General features: G+C 41.8%; 1 protein-coding gene across 1 annotated transcript in view; it reads right to left on the bottom strand.

Moving 5' to 3' along the window:
- drosha (drosha ribonuclease III) overlaps positions 1 to 15,806 on the bottom strand; it is a 210,356-nt gene that overhangs the window by 90,186 nt on the left and 104,364 nt on the right. The window contains exons 21-22 of the mRNA XM_036125221.1: positions 14,580 to 14,679; positions 11,530 to 11,632 (exon numbers count right to left, since the gene is read on the bottom strand). Coding sequence (XP_035981114.1) covers positions 11,530 to 11,632; positions 14,580 to 14,679 — 203 coding nt within the window. The remainder of the gene's footprint in view (positions 1 to 11,529; positions 11,633 to 14,579; positions 14,680 to 15,806) is intronic.

Below are 15,806 nucleotides of genomic sequence, written 5' to 3'. Positions count from 1 at the left end.
TATTAAGAAAAAAAAAAATCGCTATTAGATTATTTTCCAAAATCGTTAAGCCCTATTCAGACGCTGGATGGAGCAGAGCTCTGGGAGACGTTCAAAGCTAATTTTAGAACCAAACCCGGCTTTAAACTGAAGCAGAACTTCCTCCCTGACCTCGTCTGCTGAAAGAAAGGACAATTTCAGGAGTTTAACTAAAAACAAGTGGACTCTGTTTACTGATTGCTTCTGCAGGCATTTCCTGCAGGGCGTCAGAGTAAAGGGGTGAGTGTGTAAATACATATAAATGCTCACCACTTTTTTTTCCCAGATATTTACTTGTAAAAAAAAAAATCCCTTTTCACTTCACATTCAGCGTGCTGCTCTGTGACATTAGAGCCCAGAGAAAAGCAGCCGCTGTAAAAAACACGCCGCAGAAACATTTTCCAGCTCTTTACTAAACGGATAGCCGAAAATTAATTGAACTCGGCAATGAGTTATAATTGCTTTATTAAAAGCAGGAGTGCATTTTTATTGCTTTTTGTCGGTGAGATGACCTCGGGGGGGGGGGGGCCTCCTGCACCGATCCACCTCCCTCCTGCCAGGAGGAGGAGGAGGAGGAGGAGGAGGAGGAGATTGCATGGCCACAATGAGATGGAAGTGGTTAAGGTCACATAAACCTGATGCTTGAATTAAGAGGCACAAACCGAGCCTACACTGAATGTCCAGGCATAAATTGGTAAGAGGAGGAATAAAGACACACGAGCCCACTCCTGTTCAAACGCGCTCTTTGTGGCGCGCCTACACACTCGGACATGACTGATCTGCACAGATGTTCGCCGAATCCTGCTTGAATTGCAAGGTGAAAAGGAGCAACGCTGTGCATACAAAGAGACGCAGGATGAAGGAAGACGGTCCAAATTTCTCCCCGCATTGGGAATAACACGCGTCGCCCGATGCCTTTTTTCTGCTATTTGGCTCCTCTTGTGTTTCTACGGAAATCTGCGGAGCCATCACGGCGCCTTAAAGCCGCACACAACTTCTAAACCATCACACTTAGGGCGGCTCATTCAATTTAGAAAGCAATAACCACCTGGCAAATTGGGTATACAATCGCCGCGCTGGTTTTTATTATGAGCATAAATGAGCCGAGTGGAAATGGGGCGCGGCGCGGTCGCGGGGGCCCTAAGCGCGCAAACTGCCTTCATGGCCGACATCAAAAACATATGAGGGATTCATCATCTGAGGAGGGGTGGAAACTGCTTTCAGATGGCTAACAGGCCATTTACACACACACACAGAGACACACAGAGAGAGCTGAAGATACAGCCCGCATCACCATGACCATAAAGAAACACAAACAAACTACCTCCAACAAAGACAAACACACTCCCACTCCGTCTGCTTTCTTCTGAGCAAAAAAAAAAAAAAAGGGAATTACTCACAGCTACAGCAAGAATGCTGGTGAAATAATTTCGATTAAGGGCGACAACTTCCTCCCGTCCGGGAGCCGGTTTGGGGACTTCTTTAATGCCTTTTATTAAAATAAAAACGTCATTCGGTTCGAGGGTTTTATGAGCTATTAAAGTTATTTAAATCTGACCTCAATGTACACAAACTCACTGCGGATTCCACTGTGTCGTCGTTGGTTTATCATAAAAGGGAGCTTAAACTAAAAAACATTGCATAGACCCGCCTTTGCAGGACTTTTCTTTCTTATCGCTTTCTTATCTCTGCTCCTGAACAGCTTTCTCATGGTCCCACAACGACGTTTCAATTAAATTAAGGTCTGAGCTTTGACTAGGCCGTTTAAGCACCTTGCTTTTTTTTTTTTTTCAGCCGCTCTGTTGATGTTTTGCTGCTGAGGTTATTGTCCCCTTTTTAGGACCCAGTTGGGGTCTAGCTTCAGCTGTCAGACAGCTGGAGTCACATCAGACGATACACTGCAAAAACGGATCTAAAAATAAGTAAAATGTTCTTAAAATTTGTGTATTTGTCCTTGATTTGAGCAGGTAAATAAGATTATCTGCCAGTGGAATGAGTATTTTGGCCCCTAAAATAAGATAATTAGACATCTTGCACTTTAAATAAGATGATGGAGATGAATTGTTCCTATTTTATGTGCAAAAATCTTATTCTATTGGCAGATCATCTTATTTACCTGCTCAAATCAAGGAAAAATACACAAATTTTAAGAATATTTTACTTATTTTTAGTTGCGTTTTTGCAGTGTACCTAGCTTAGCATCCATGGTCCGCTACAAGGTGCCTGGGTACCGTGGCTGGCTAACAAGCCCAGCCCATCACCCTACCGCCGCTGCGTAGGACGTTATGAGTCGTTTATGCTAATGCTTCTGGGGATTATGACCAAACAGCCTTACTAATATAATTGGTTCAGAACAATCACTTCATGTTAGCTTTAGCATCATCTTGAACTCTAATTTAAATGATTTCAGGGCGTTTTACAGTAAAAACAACCAGATTTTTCTCAAACTCTTTGAATCCAAAGTACCTTGAAGCTTGTTTACTGTTCAGGCGTAAAGAAAAACTTTTTCCTCAACTATAATAAAAACAAAAAAATGCTACAACTCAAACGTTTAACGTGTTAAATTAGTCCTTTAGCCACTGAAATGTTTGTTTTTCTGCTATTTCTCAGTGTGACGATGGGGTGAACTTGCTGGGATCTCCAGTCCTGGCAGCGATAGTAAATGTTTTATTTGTGAATAACTAGTGTTGCACCGATACCGATACCAGTATGGGACGGGCTCCGATCCAGCACTAAAATGGTGATATCGGTATCTGCGAGTACCAACAAATAGGGCACTGATACCATTTTGATGTTTGTATGTCACTTGAACGCAGCCTTCTCTCTCCTGACTAGTATTATACATGTTATATAAGTTCATGAAAGTTGCACTATTTTGCCATTTGAGCCAAAACTCAGGGTTTAAAAGAAATTATTAAATTATTAATGTCATTTTACTGCCTTACTGTTGCACTGCAAAAACGGATCTAAAAATAGGTACGGTAAAATGTTTTTAAAGTTAATGTATTTATCCTTGATTTGAGCAGGTAAATAAGATTATCTGCCAATGGAATTAGTATTTTGATCCCTAAAATAAGATGAGAGAATGAGAGATGAGTTGTTCCTATTTTAAGTAAAAAATCTTATTCTATTGGCAAATCATCTTATTTACCTGCTCAAATCAAGGACAAATACACTAATTTTAAGAACATTTAACCTATTTTTAGTTCCGTTTTTGCAGTGTGCACTACTATTATAGATGTTATAATTTCACCAATGTTGCACTATTTTGGCCTTTGAGAGCCAAAAGTTTATTCAACTATTGTCACCCATTCCACGTAGGCAATAAAAAATTCTACTACCCTAAGTAGTACGCAGTTCTTCATAAAACCAAATAAAAAGCGGGCGTACTTTCCTTTAACGGTGACTGCAATGCCTGCAGCCTGGAAACTGCAGGAGCGAGTGTGGCTATTAGTCCCCAAAAAGTAATTTCCTGCCACGGTTGTGCCCTAAAATAACAAGCCAGTAAATCAATACCTATAAATCTTTAGCTCTCTTTAAGTCCACAAACACAGAAAGCCGCTAAACGCCTTGCAGATGTGTATCAGAAGCAATCTTGACGTGAGAGGGCGCGCGTCTGGCCGCCGCTGACCACAGGAGCGGCCGCTGCCGGGATGTTTCCCCGCCAACCCAGAGTTGTGGCTTTCCAGCATAATGTGGAGCTCAGCAGATGTTTCCTCTGGAGAGCGGCTGGGGGAGGATTAAACGCTCCCTGCTGCAAACCAAGAAACTCAAGTTTCTTTCAAGCGTCGCTCGGAATAAAACGACACGTGTGAGCGATAAAGCTGATGGGTGCGGCCGGCAGCGAGTTTTTCCTCGTGTTTTGATGACGAAGCGAATCTGGGAATACGGAGCTGGTAAAAAATAAATAAAAAAATTCAAAGTTTTCTGATTAGATTTTGAAGAACTTTTTTTTTTTTTTTTTCTGAGTGAAAGAGTGTGGAGGTAAGCAGGAGGAGAAACCAAGAGAGCCTCCAGAGATTTCAGAAGGTATTAAAAAATCTAAAAGCAACACCTTTGGTGTCAATCAGAGGGGCCTGCGGAGGAAGAAGCCCAGATGAGGTCCACAGCGAGAAAGCTCCTGACAAGAAGGCTGCCTGTGCAAAAAAAATAAATAAAAGTGCAGCCCAAAGCGATCCAATCAAACGCTGCAATCATTTAACGGAGATCTGGGCTGCTTCTCAGTCCAGACCATCAGCCGGCGGAGCGCAGCCGACGCTCTGAATACACATGAAGCGACCCGAACGGCAATTATAGAAGCTCTCCACAGCTCATCCCCACAGTGGGATCAGGTCCGGGCCGCATCGGTCCAAAAACTTAAGAGCTTAGCCACTTAAGGTCCAAAAAAAAAGGACCTCCAGGAGAGAAAACAGCAGTAAAACAGTAAAGGTGGAAGTGCCTGAGAATACGGCAGAAATCTTATGTTTATTAGCTGCCATAACACAGAAGCACAAATATTGTCCTTCTTGTGTTAGCAATGATTTGCCTCACAGGCCTCGCTGCTGCTGCTGCTGAGGAACGACGTCCAGAAGAAAATAATCTCTCAGATTATTTTGGGACTTCTGGCGCCCATTTTCCCTACAGTAAAGGTGGAAGTGCCTGATAATATGGCAGAAATCTTATCAGATGTTTTCAGGATTTATCCTCAATTGACCAGTTTATGCTAATGTCTCACAGTTAAATGTAAAGTTATATTATAAAGGAAATGTCCTTGCGGCCATTTTCCCTGCATCCGTCTCAGTTTTCAGGCTTCGTCCCTCCGCAGGTCGGTCCTGCTTCCTCCGGGAGTCCACCGTCAACTCTGCCTAGCAACAAGTCCAGCCAATAGAATGACAGCGTTGCAAAAAACGCTAACGCCAACTCCGTGAAGGGGCTTTTTCTTGGATTTTGACGTAGGCCTGGACTCAGAGTGACGCTAAACAATTAAAGTCTTTGTTTGTGTCACAAACTTGGCAAAAAAAAAAAAAAAAATAAGTATCCGATTCCGATCTTTGGTGACCTCTCTGCAAACTACGGCTTCAGCTGAAGTTAAAGAAACTCCACTTTTATACTTTGTAAAGCTCTTTTGTATATATCACCGCCTCGATGTGGGGGTTTGGGTCGTCAAAGCAAGGTGAACACTGCAAAAAGGGAACTAAAAGTAGGTAAAATCCTCTTGAAATTAGTGTATTTTTCATTGATTTCAGCTGGTAAATCAAACTATTTGCCAATGGAATAAGATTTTTACACTTAAAATGAGAACAACTCATCTCCATAATCTTATTTCAAGTGCAGGATGTCTAATTATCCTATTTTAGGGGTAGAAATTCTCATTCCATTGGCAAATAGTCTTATTTAGCTGCTCATATCAAGGAAAAATATACATATTTTAAGAAAATTTTACTTATTTTTAGTTCCCTTTTTGCAGTGAATAACTTTGTCTGCGGAAGAAAGACGTTTTTCTCGCTGCGGGGCGCTTCACATTTATTTTTTTGAAAGCTAACGAGAACTAAAATGTCTGCACCTCGTCGTCGGACCACGATCTTGTTTGCGGCGTTAGCGGCTTTTAGAAATGTCAGGTTTGATGCTGGTAGAGGAGTTGCTCTGGACACCCCTAATACAGAGTCTAGCTGAGCAGGTTTTAGTGGAAAAAGTTTGTTTTTGGGTTGTTTTCCAAATAATTTAAAGGGTGGATGTCATAATAAAAGGTTGGAAAAGCTTTATAGTGGTTTTTAAATAGCACAAACCTGCCTTTTTTTTAAAGGGTGTGCACAAGTTTGTAATGAAGATGAGATATTTATCTCACCCTCTGCATACTGGATTCACAAATTAAACCCTAACTGAGCCAAACTTCCCCCTGAAAATGTGACGCAGCCGGACGGCGGCCGTGGCGACGACGCGTTTAGGGCCGACGTCTGTGGGCTTTTCTGTGACCAATAAAAAAAAAAAAAATAAGAGTCAGGGGCGTATGAAACACCAGCGGCTGACAGTCACATTAATAACCGGCAATGAATTATTCAAAAACGCTCCGGCTCTAATCCATCAAATAATATATTAAGCCGCGCGCTGCTCACTCGCTCGGCTCAGCGGACGGACGCGGGAACCGACACATCCCAGATACATCCTTTAAAAACAAAAAAATGGAGCAAACAAAAACAAACATGGAAATAAAATTTTAACCGTTATAATTTCAGGGTTCCTGCTTTTTTTTCCGTGTAAATTGAAACTTTCAGGCCCATCTGTTAAAATTGTAAATACTTAAAGCTCCCTGTGAACGGATGGCAGATATTTCTACAGTGTTTGGCCTTTAAATGGGAAGGAAGTAAGGTATGGAGGCAGGAAAGCAGGGAGGAGAGAGGACACAGGAAAGGATGGAGAGAAGGACAAATAAGTAGGAAGAAAGGGACCAAGGAAATGAAAAATAAGGAAGCGCAGAAAGAATAATGATAGGAAGGAAGGTATGAAGGAACAAGAGCGCTAAGAAAGGGAGACGGAGAAAAAGACAAAATGTGGAATAGACAGAAAGGATGCAAGGAAGGAATGAAGGGCACAATGAAGGGCGCAATGAAGCAATGTAGGAAAAAAGGAAAGGAGGAATGACAAGGTAGGACTGAAATAGAAAAGGAAATAAGAAAGTGTGAAAGAAAGAAGCAAGGCAAGAAAAGGGAAGGAAGGAAACTGAAGCTAGGTGGGAAGGAAAGAATGAATGAAAGACAAGAAAAGAGAAAGGAAAACAGAGGGGACTAGGGAAGGAGGAGAGGAAGGACACAAGAGGGAAAGTAAAGAAACAAGGAAGCTTGAAAGGAAACGAGGAAGAAAAGACAAAGAAGGAAACAACAAAACACATTTGAACAAAAGCTCCATTTTAAACAGGTTAAAAAACATAAAAAATACTATATATATAAACTTATTTACTGTATTTAATTTTGTTTTGAAACTTCTCTTAAACTTAGTTTGGTTGTTTGAGACTTGTTTGCTTTGCCGCCATCTTGGCCAGGACACTGTTGGACAAGAGATTTCTACCTGAATGAGGCTTTCCTGGTGAAATAAAGGTTTTAAAATTAAAAAATAAAAAAAAAAGAAAGAGGAAAAGGATGAAAGGAGGAAACTACATCTAAGGATGCTGATGCTAAACGAAACTCGGGTCTACACCTGGAAAACACCAGCAGACCCGGAGTTTCCCCAGACTCCGCGGGAACGCTGTAGTTTTTACATATGTTTACTTTTCAAATAAAATCCGACCCGGAGGTAGGGATGAGACGCAGAAACAAAAGGAGAAAAAAAAAAAGACTGTAGCAATTAACAAAGGCAGCAGCAGCAGCGGCGTTGGAGAGAATCCGCCGAGCGCATTGTGTATGAATCTGATATTCAGCAAGTGAGAGATAATCCCTCCTCTGTGTTGTTTTAATAGGGAAGAGCTTAGAGAGGGGCCTCACAAAGGTTCACCATCTGTATCCCCCACGGCTGCTGGCAGCGCCTAATCCACAGATCAACTGTACCAGCAAACCAGGGCCAGAAAATAAAATAAAACAACAGCAGCGCCAGGGCCCTTCTTTATCTTCCCGCGAGTCTTTTTTTAAAAAAAGAAAGAAAGAAAAAGCTCTTCGGTGAGAAGGAAGCGACGTCGCTCATCAGTGAGGAGGACCTGAGAGGCCAGAGAGAAAGTGGCTCTGAAGGAGGTAAAGGAAGAAAGAAAAAGAAGCGAAAGGAGAGGAGGCCAAAAGAGCCCGAATGAGAATGGCCCACTCCGGCAGAAGTTAATGACAGGGGATCAGAAAAGCAAGATTTCCATTCAACACTTTGAATTATTCAGGGTTGCAGGGCAACCTATTTGCATTGCAGATGCCTTTTTGCTTTCCATTCCTCCACTCCTTTTCCTCCCTCTTCATTCTCTCTCTCCGTCTCCGGCAGGAGAGAGTGGCCCCTGCCTCGGGGGTTAGCGGATAGACGCATTCTCCAGCTCGGAGAGGGAGAGCGAAGCCTCGCCCATGCAAAACAGCAGATTATCTGTCGTCTTCCCCCCCCCAACGCCGCGGCGGGGAAACAAATAAAACAAAAAGGTCAGGGGACACCGCAGCCATCGGGAAGAAACAACGCGCGTATGTCGCGTCCCGTCGCCGCCTTTTGGAGGAAGCTCCGGTTGAATTCTGGGCACACACGCAATCGCACACTGCAAAAACGGAACTACAAATAAGTTAAATGTTCTTAAAATTAGATAAGATAAATAGTCTTTATTGATCTCACAATGGAGAAATTCACATCGGCTCATACAAGAAGGTGCAGAGTAGGGAAGGTGCATTCAGTTATATACAGTGAATCTTCATACACTGCAAAAACGCAACTAAAAATAAGTAAAATATTCTTAAAATTAGTGTATCTGTCCTTGATTTTTTAGCAGGTAAATAAGATGATCTGCCAATGGAATAAGATTTGTGCACATAAAATAGGAACAATTCATCTCCAACATCTTATTTCAAGTGCAAGATGTCTATCTTATTTTAGGGGCCAAAATCCTCATTCCATTGGCAGATAATCTTATTTACCTGCTCAAATCTAGGACAAAAACACAAATTTTAAGAACATGTTACTTATTTTTAGGTCCGTTTTTGCAGTGTATATACAATGGATCGAAAAGAATACCAAAAAATACAAAAAAAGGAAATGGGAGTGGGCATATGGTGTCTTATTTACATTCATAGTGGTCTATATATGTATATATAAACATATATATATACATATATCTATGCGCCTACATACATACGTACCTACACGTATATATGTGCATATACATTGTATACATTTGTACATAAATACATACATGTGTACTGACATATGTTCAGGTGTTGATAGAAGCAAAAGTCAAAGCAAGTGTATTTATCCTTGGTTTGAGCAGGTAAATAAGATGATTTGCCAATGGAATAAGATTTTTGCAATTAAAATGGGAACAACTCATCTCCATCATCTTATTTCAAGTGCAGGATGTCTAATTATCTTATTTTAGGGGTCAAAATACTCATTCCATTGGCAGACAATCTTATTTACCTGCTCAAACCAAGGATAAATACACTAACTTTAAGAACATTTTACTTATTTTTAGATCCGTTTTTGCAGTGCAAGCACAGCTGCTTTTCTGTCTGTCTGGGACGCACTTCAGGCTTTGAGTCGAGTCGTCACGAGCCGAGAGCAGCTCTCACCTGACAGAACCCAGAGTCTAGATCACAGGCGACGTCTTAAAGGATGTTTGAGCTAAAAAAAAAAAAAAAAAAACTGGAGTAAAGATGAGAGGAGTCGGAGCAAACATCGGCCCCTCAGCTTTCCCCCGCCGTTAAGGGAGAGTAAGGAGGCCCGCTCAGGACGGGGACCCGGTTCACTCGTCATTATTGTCTCCGCCAATAATGAAGCCGTTACACAAAGCTCACCGGGGGGGTGGCCAGTCGGCGCGTTTCCCTCTCACTGCTGGGTTTCTTTTCGGAGCAAGAGGCGAGCGGAGATGATCTCTTTAAAGCCACCCGCTTCCTGTGTCGCTCGTCAGCGCGAGACGGCTGAACCGCTTCGATCGAGATGCCGATAAGACGAAGAAAGCTGCCAGCTCTGCAGGCTCTCCAGGAGCGAGGCTTAGCGGGGGCCCATGGGGAGGGCCCCCGGCTGGCCACACCGCATTCACAGGTCAGGGGACTTCTCCAGAGATAAATATAAAGCTGGGTAATGCTTCCAAAACCTACAATACCTTATTATTTTGAGTTTTTGTAGCTCAGAGCCGCGTCAGAATCACCTCACGGCAGCAAGCGTTTGGTCACACGCGTCAAACTCAAGGCCCGGGGGCCGAATCTGGCCCGTCAAGGTGATTTATCCGGCCCCCAAGAGCCAAAAGAAGGCACATCATGTTATACAGGGTTCCCACACCTTGGTGAACATCAAATTTAAGGACCTTTCAAGGTCTTTCCAGGACCAATTTCCTCAAATTCAAGGACCACACGTGGCGGCATTTACCTACTGTGACCGCTGAATAGGTTATCATATTTTAATACAATGCAAATTCAATAAAAGACTAAACGGCATAGAAGTTGTTGGGTCAGAAGCAATGCAAGAAAGTGGACTTTAATTTATAGCCTACATTGATATTGATCATATTCATAGCCTACATTTATATCCACAGTACATGGCTATGCCATACTACATTACATATAAGATGTACATTAGCCTACCGTTTAATCTTTTACGTAAGAGTCTCCAAAAGTCGCTAGATTTGTCGCTAGTCGCTTTTTTGAAAAAGAGTCGCTGGAGGGGTCTGAAAAGTCGCTAAATATAGCGACAAAGTTGCTGAGTTGGCAACACTGCGTGAATGTAACCTATTGGACGCACGTAGGCCTAAACCGTAGCCTACCAACTAACGAAGAAGAGAGAACGTACTTTCGCAAATTAAAAGTCTGCAGAATCAACACAATTTTAAAAGATTGTGTGGTAGTAAAATAATGACATGAGTCGTCATCCGTATGAACTTTCAAGCCCACAAAAAAAATTCAAGGACTTTCAAGGACAAGGTGTTTTTTTGGCTGTTTTCAAGAACTTTCAAGGGCCTTGAATTTATTTTTTCAGATTCACAAACTTTCAAGGATTTCAAGGACCCGTGGGAACCCTGGTTATAAAATAGAGGCATATATCCGTTTAAAGTGTATAAAGTGGCTATAACTGTGCCTCTTGTAGCGAATGTTGATTTGTCTTTAACTGTAGTAACAGCATCCTGCCACTAGAGGTCAGTTTTTCCCCACAACACAATAAAACAACCCAGAAATGTCCAGAAAGAGAAAATGTGATACATAATGATGAGTTTAAAGTGTAACTCACCATAATATGAACTTTTTCTTTGCAGATAAACTGCATAAACTAAGCCTTTATTCGACAGCAGGCTGACAGGAAATGGGATTGAGAGGAAAAAGGGAAGACGAACCCAAGAATCCAAAATGGCCGCTTTAAGGACTGAGGCCTCCGATGTTGGGTCATGTGCTCTACCCCTGTACCACCACACCCAATTTCTTTACATGTTATAGTTACAAATCCCTTGATTTGGTTTTTGAGGCCCTTTATTATTTACTATATTTCAGACTTTATTATTTACTATATTTACGCTTCCCCAGGAGTGAATGCTGCTTGTCGGGACTTTGATGCAATCAACTGGTTTCCTTATATGGGACATTTTTGACCAATCTGTATAATCTGACCTAATCTGTATAATATGATTGAACTTGACTTTGTAAAGTGCCTTGAAATGACATGTTTCATGATTTGGCGCTATATAAATAAAATTGAATTGAATTGAATTGAGACTTCTTTGTCGTTACCTCATTGAAATTGCTAAGATTGTGTTTCGTAGAATTCTGACTGTTGTCTAGTGTGTTTATGTTTAAGATACTTCCTTTAGGAATGGATTCAAACATTTAGTTCCTTCGAGACGTGTTCCTGCTTCCTTAAGGTTTCATATCAAGAGAATCTCACCGATAAGGGCTTCGAAGCAGTTGGCCATGGCATGGCGAAGGTCCGACTCCCGACACAGGTCGGGTCCGTGGGCGTAGAGCATGAAGCGATCCAACTCCAGCTTCTGGAAAACACAGGCACATAGGTCGTATCAGCAGGCTGTCCACCGACACCTCTCAATACAGCTGCTTGCAAAAACATAATGCACATTTTTATGTAGGAAAGGAGCATTAGGGGAAAAAAAGACTCAAGGGTAAATGAAAAAAGTTGATCAGGACGAGTTGTGACCCTCAGTTACTGTGAAAGGTTCTCGTACCGGTCGGTTCACTGCAAAACAGAACTAAAAATAACTAACATTTTCTTGAAATGAGTGCATTTATCCTTGATTTGAGCAGGTAAATAAGATGATCTGCCAATGGGATAAGATTTATGCACTTAAAATAGGAACAACTCATCTCCATCATCTTAAAGTGCAGTATATCTAATTATCTTATTTTAGGGGTCAAAATACTCATTGGCACATAATCTTATTTACCTGCTCAAATCAAAGACAAACAAACTAATTTCAAGAACTTTTTATTTATTTTTAGTTCTGTTTTTGCAGTGTTCCTTTACACAGTAAAGCTGTAAACCTCCTACTGACATCTTTTTCTAATTGCATATGATTAGGACACGTGTCCCAGGTCTAAAACCTCCAACACATTTACACACGGATAGTGAACATCTTTTTTTATTTTTTTATGTTTTTTAAATCAAGAAACAGTTTCACATTTAGGTACATTTAACCCCAAAAGAATATTAGTCACCTGTTTAACCAAAAGTGTAAAGTCTCACCAATGAGACATTGCACAAATGCCCTTTGCACAATCAAATTCTGTACATACAAATGGTTTTAAAAAATACTCACCTGTACACTGTGACTTCTCCTGCATTGTCAACATTTAACTTGTTTACTTTTAAATCACTGCTGCACCTTATACTGTAATTTAATTTTTACTGCAATTTTAAAGCTGTATGCAAAGAAATTTCGTTCTGTAAGCACTCTGTGCATACAAAATGACAAATAAAGTTGTCTAAGTCTAAGTACATTTGCCGATCTGTCTGGCAAATGAAGCTTTTGGTCGCCACTGGTTCGTCAACAGGAAAACGATCGCGAACTGAAATGTAAATCTACAACAGGGTGGCTGAAACCGTAAACAGTGCAGTCAAAGTACGGACCCCCGTGGGAATAAGGACAAGGTAGATTTAGAACAGCTACAGCTAGGGCTGAACGATTTTGGAAAATAATCTAATTGACATTTTTTTTCTTAATATTGCGATTTAATGCGATTTTTTCCCCAGTTTAATTTATCATATCTTTTTAAACATATACAAACAACAAATCATTTTGTTTCCTCGCTGTGCAGACTAGGTGCTAAAAGAGCCACAGCATCTAAACTCAGAGCAGAAATGATTGCGTTCTGCCTACAATATATTTCAACCAAAATTGCAATTTTGACTTTTCTTTGCATTAACCACAAGCAACAAAAATGGCGTCTAAATAAAGATGTTTGTAAACAAGGACTATTTAAAACAAGAACTTTTAATGTTTCTATTAATCAGAATATTATTCAAGAGAACAGCTTTTAGTTGATTTGGACATCAATCCTTGTTGAACATAAAGTGCAACCAGTCTATGTATTAAACTGATTGACCTGTACTTAATGCTATGTATGATTATATAACCTCTAAAACAAGTAATAAAATTAGATTATCTCACTGCTGCAACAGTCTTCCCTTCCATGTGGAGGCAAACCCACTTTAAACATTTTACCAACACCTAATGGACGTGTCTAGCTCCCTAATTGTTACATAGCCAAAAAATGCTAATTGCGTTTTTTTTAAATCCGAATGCGATTAATTGTTCAGCCCTAGCTACAACTATTTTGGTCCACGGCTCTAAAATCTACAATTATCGTTTTTGCGCCGCAACGTTTTAATCGAGTCCGTGAATCTTCAACGAAAACATGATTTTTTTCCTCTAAACTTGTTATTAAGTTCCTGCAGGGCCTGTGAAGCCACCGGCGACGCAGTGAAACTTCACGGAAACCCAGCAGCAACAGAGAGAGACAAAAAAAAAAAAAAAAAAAAAAAAAGAAAGCCACTCAGGATCTGCACAGACTGAGTGTTCAGCAAACCGTCTGAGGTCAGTTAAAAACTTTCTGCGAGTCATCTCCCAGCCAAGAGAAAAAACAGCCCAACTTGACTTTCCTGGCGGCGCTGCAGAGACAAAAAGCAGCCGGGGTGCTTTTTAATTACGGCTGATAACTGTTGGAGGTACTGTTGGTGGCGAGCACCCCCCCCCCCCTCTCCCTTCCTATGATTGCACACAGAAATTAAAATCACAATCCACAAATACTCCAACTCAGAGGGAACCCGCTCTGACTTTTAAGCCCTGCGAGTGAAGTGGCGGATTGCGCCGGCGCTCGCTGAAGATGCTTTCTGGGAGATAATTGCGAGTGTTCTTGAGCAGACTGCTTCAGAGGAGCCCCGGTAAACAAGCTGGCAGCGCCGAACACTGTATCACACTCGCTTTAGCGCGAGCGGCAAATTGAAACAAGCCGAACTGCTACGCGGCGCTAATGCAGATTCAGGCGGCTGCATCTCTGTATTCAGCGGGGAGCGACATGAAAGATTGAAGTTTTTAATTGGTTTCTCCACATCACGGGACGATTATTGTTGTGTTCCTTTACAAACATTGCCAGTGAGCGTGGCTGGGCTGCCAGCGAGCGGAGGAGGAGGAGGAGGCGGGGGGGCAGAGTGATAACAGGAGCCGAAGAGTGATTCAGGAAGACCTCCGGGGGTCTGCAGGGAGCCCCGGTCGCACCAGTCTCCAAAACAACAACCTTTTAACTCCAATTACAAACCTGAGGAAAGAAAAAAAAAAAAAAAGCGAACTGGTACGGATGGCAGTGAGACAGAATTACTCTTTTCCCTCCTGTGTGCAGCGGGGAGAGCAGCACAGTCACAACACGGTGATGGAAGACAGCAACACAGGCTCCGCTCTCACCTGCAGGGAAGGAGGCGCTTACCTTGGCCAGCATGGCTAAGTGCTGGTTCTGAACGATGGCCGTCCTGTAGGTGGCCAGGCCGCCCTCCTCCAGACTGGGGAACAGGTAGTACAGGTGCACGCTGTGGAGGGAGAGAGAGAGATTTGGTTCGTCAACGTCTGCTCGTCCGAGTACAGAGACTGGAACCCAAATCAAGCAGCGAAATGAAAGAAACTTTATCCCATGAGGGGTTCTTTTACCCTTTTCTTTTAAAAGAAACTACAACCTGCAAGCAGGAGATTACTAGACATGGATCCAAAACCAGCAAATTCACAAAAAAAGTTATACAATTAGACCAATTAATGAGATTTCCAATACAGAAATGCTGTCCTAGCGAGAAGCACGGCGATGGACTGCACAGTACTTGAGTCAGGCCGGCTCAATGACACCACGGTCATTAAAGCTGACAGCGCAGGTGACAAGTTCGTCTGGAAAAATTAAAGGTTAGGAGCATTAAGTTTCAGGAAATCAGGAAATTCAATTCAATTTTATTTATATAGCACCAATTGATGAAACATGTCATCTCGAGGCACTTTACAAAGTCAGAATCAGTCAGATTATACAGATTGGGTCAGATTGGTCAAAAATGTCCTATACAAGGGAACCAGTTGATTGCTTCAAAAGTCCCGACAAGCAGCATTCACTCCTGGAGAAGCGTAGAGCTACAGGGAGAGTCGTCTGCATTGTTGGTGGCTTTGCAGCAATCCCTCATACTGAGCAAGCATGAAGCGACAGTAGAAAGAAAGACCACCCATTAACGGGAAGGAAAAACCTCCAGCAGAACCGGGAAATGTGAAGGAGACCACAACACAATTTAATCAGACACAAATTTACACCTAAGACCAACTTTGTACAAACTACAAGTTCTAGTTTCAAAATGAGTTTGACTGGTCTGTTGCAGAGCTTTTTTTTTTTTTTAATCAATGTTGTACGTAAGCGACATGATGGGGAAAAAAGAAAATTTTTTAGTTCTGGTTTGGAAATATCCAGAGCTGAAACAAAAGGAAAGCGAACTGGAGTTTGAATGTGGATCCCAATGCTCTCTGTGGCGATTTAAAGCTTTAATATCCTTGGCAGTGAGAGACCTGCTGGGTGAAGGTGCACAAATATTAGCTGCGTTTTTGACGTATAACGTGTCCACAAGGAGATGGATCTGCAGACATGAAGGAAGGATTTCTTCCTGGAATATGAGAAACCATCTCACGCCAA

This window comes from Fundulus heteroclitus, chromosome 21 (genome assembly GCF_011125445.2).
Source record: "Fundulus heteroclitus isolate FHET01 chromosome 21, MU-UCD_Fhet_4.1, whole genome shotgun sequence".
Classification (NCBI taxonomy): domain Eukaryota; kingdom Metazoa; phylum Chordata; class Actinopteri; order Cyprinodontiformes; family Fundulidae; genus Fundulus; species Fundulus heteroclitus.
This window is presented reverse-complemented; position numbering and strand designations above follow the sequence as displayed.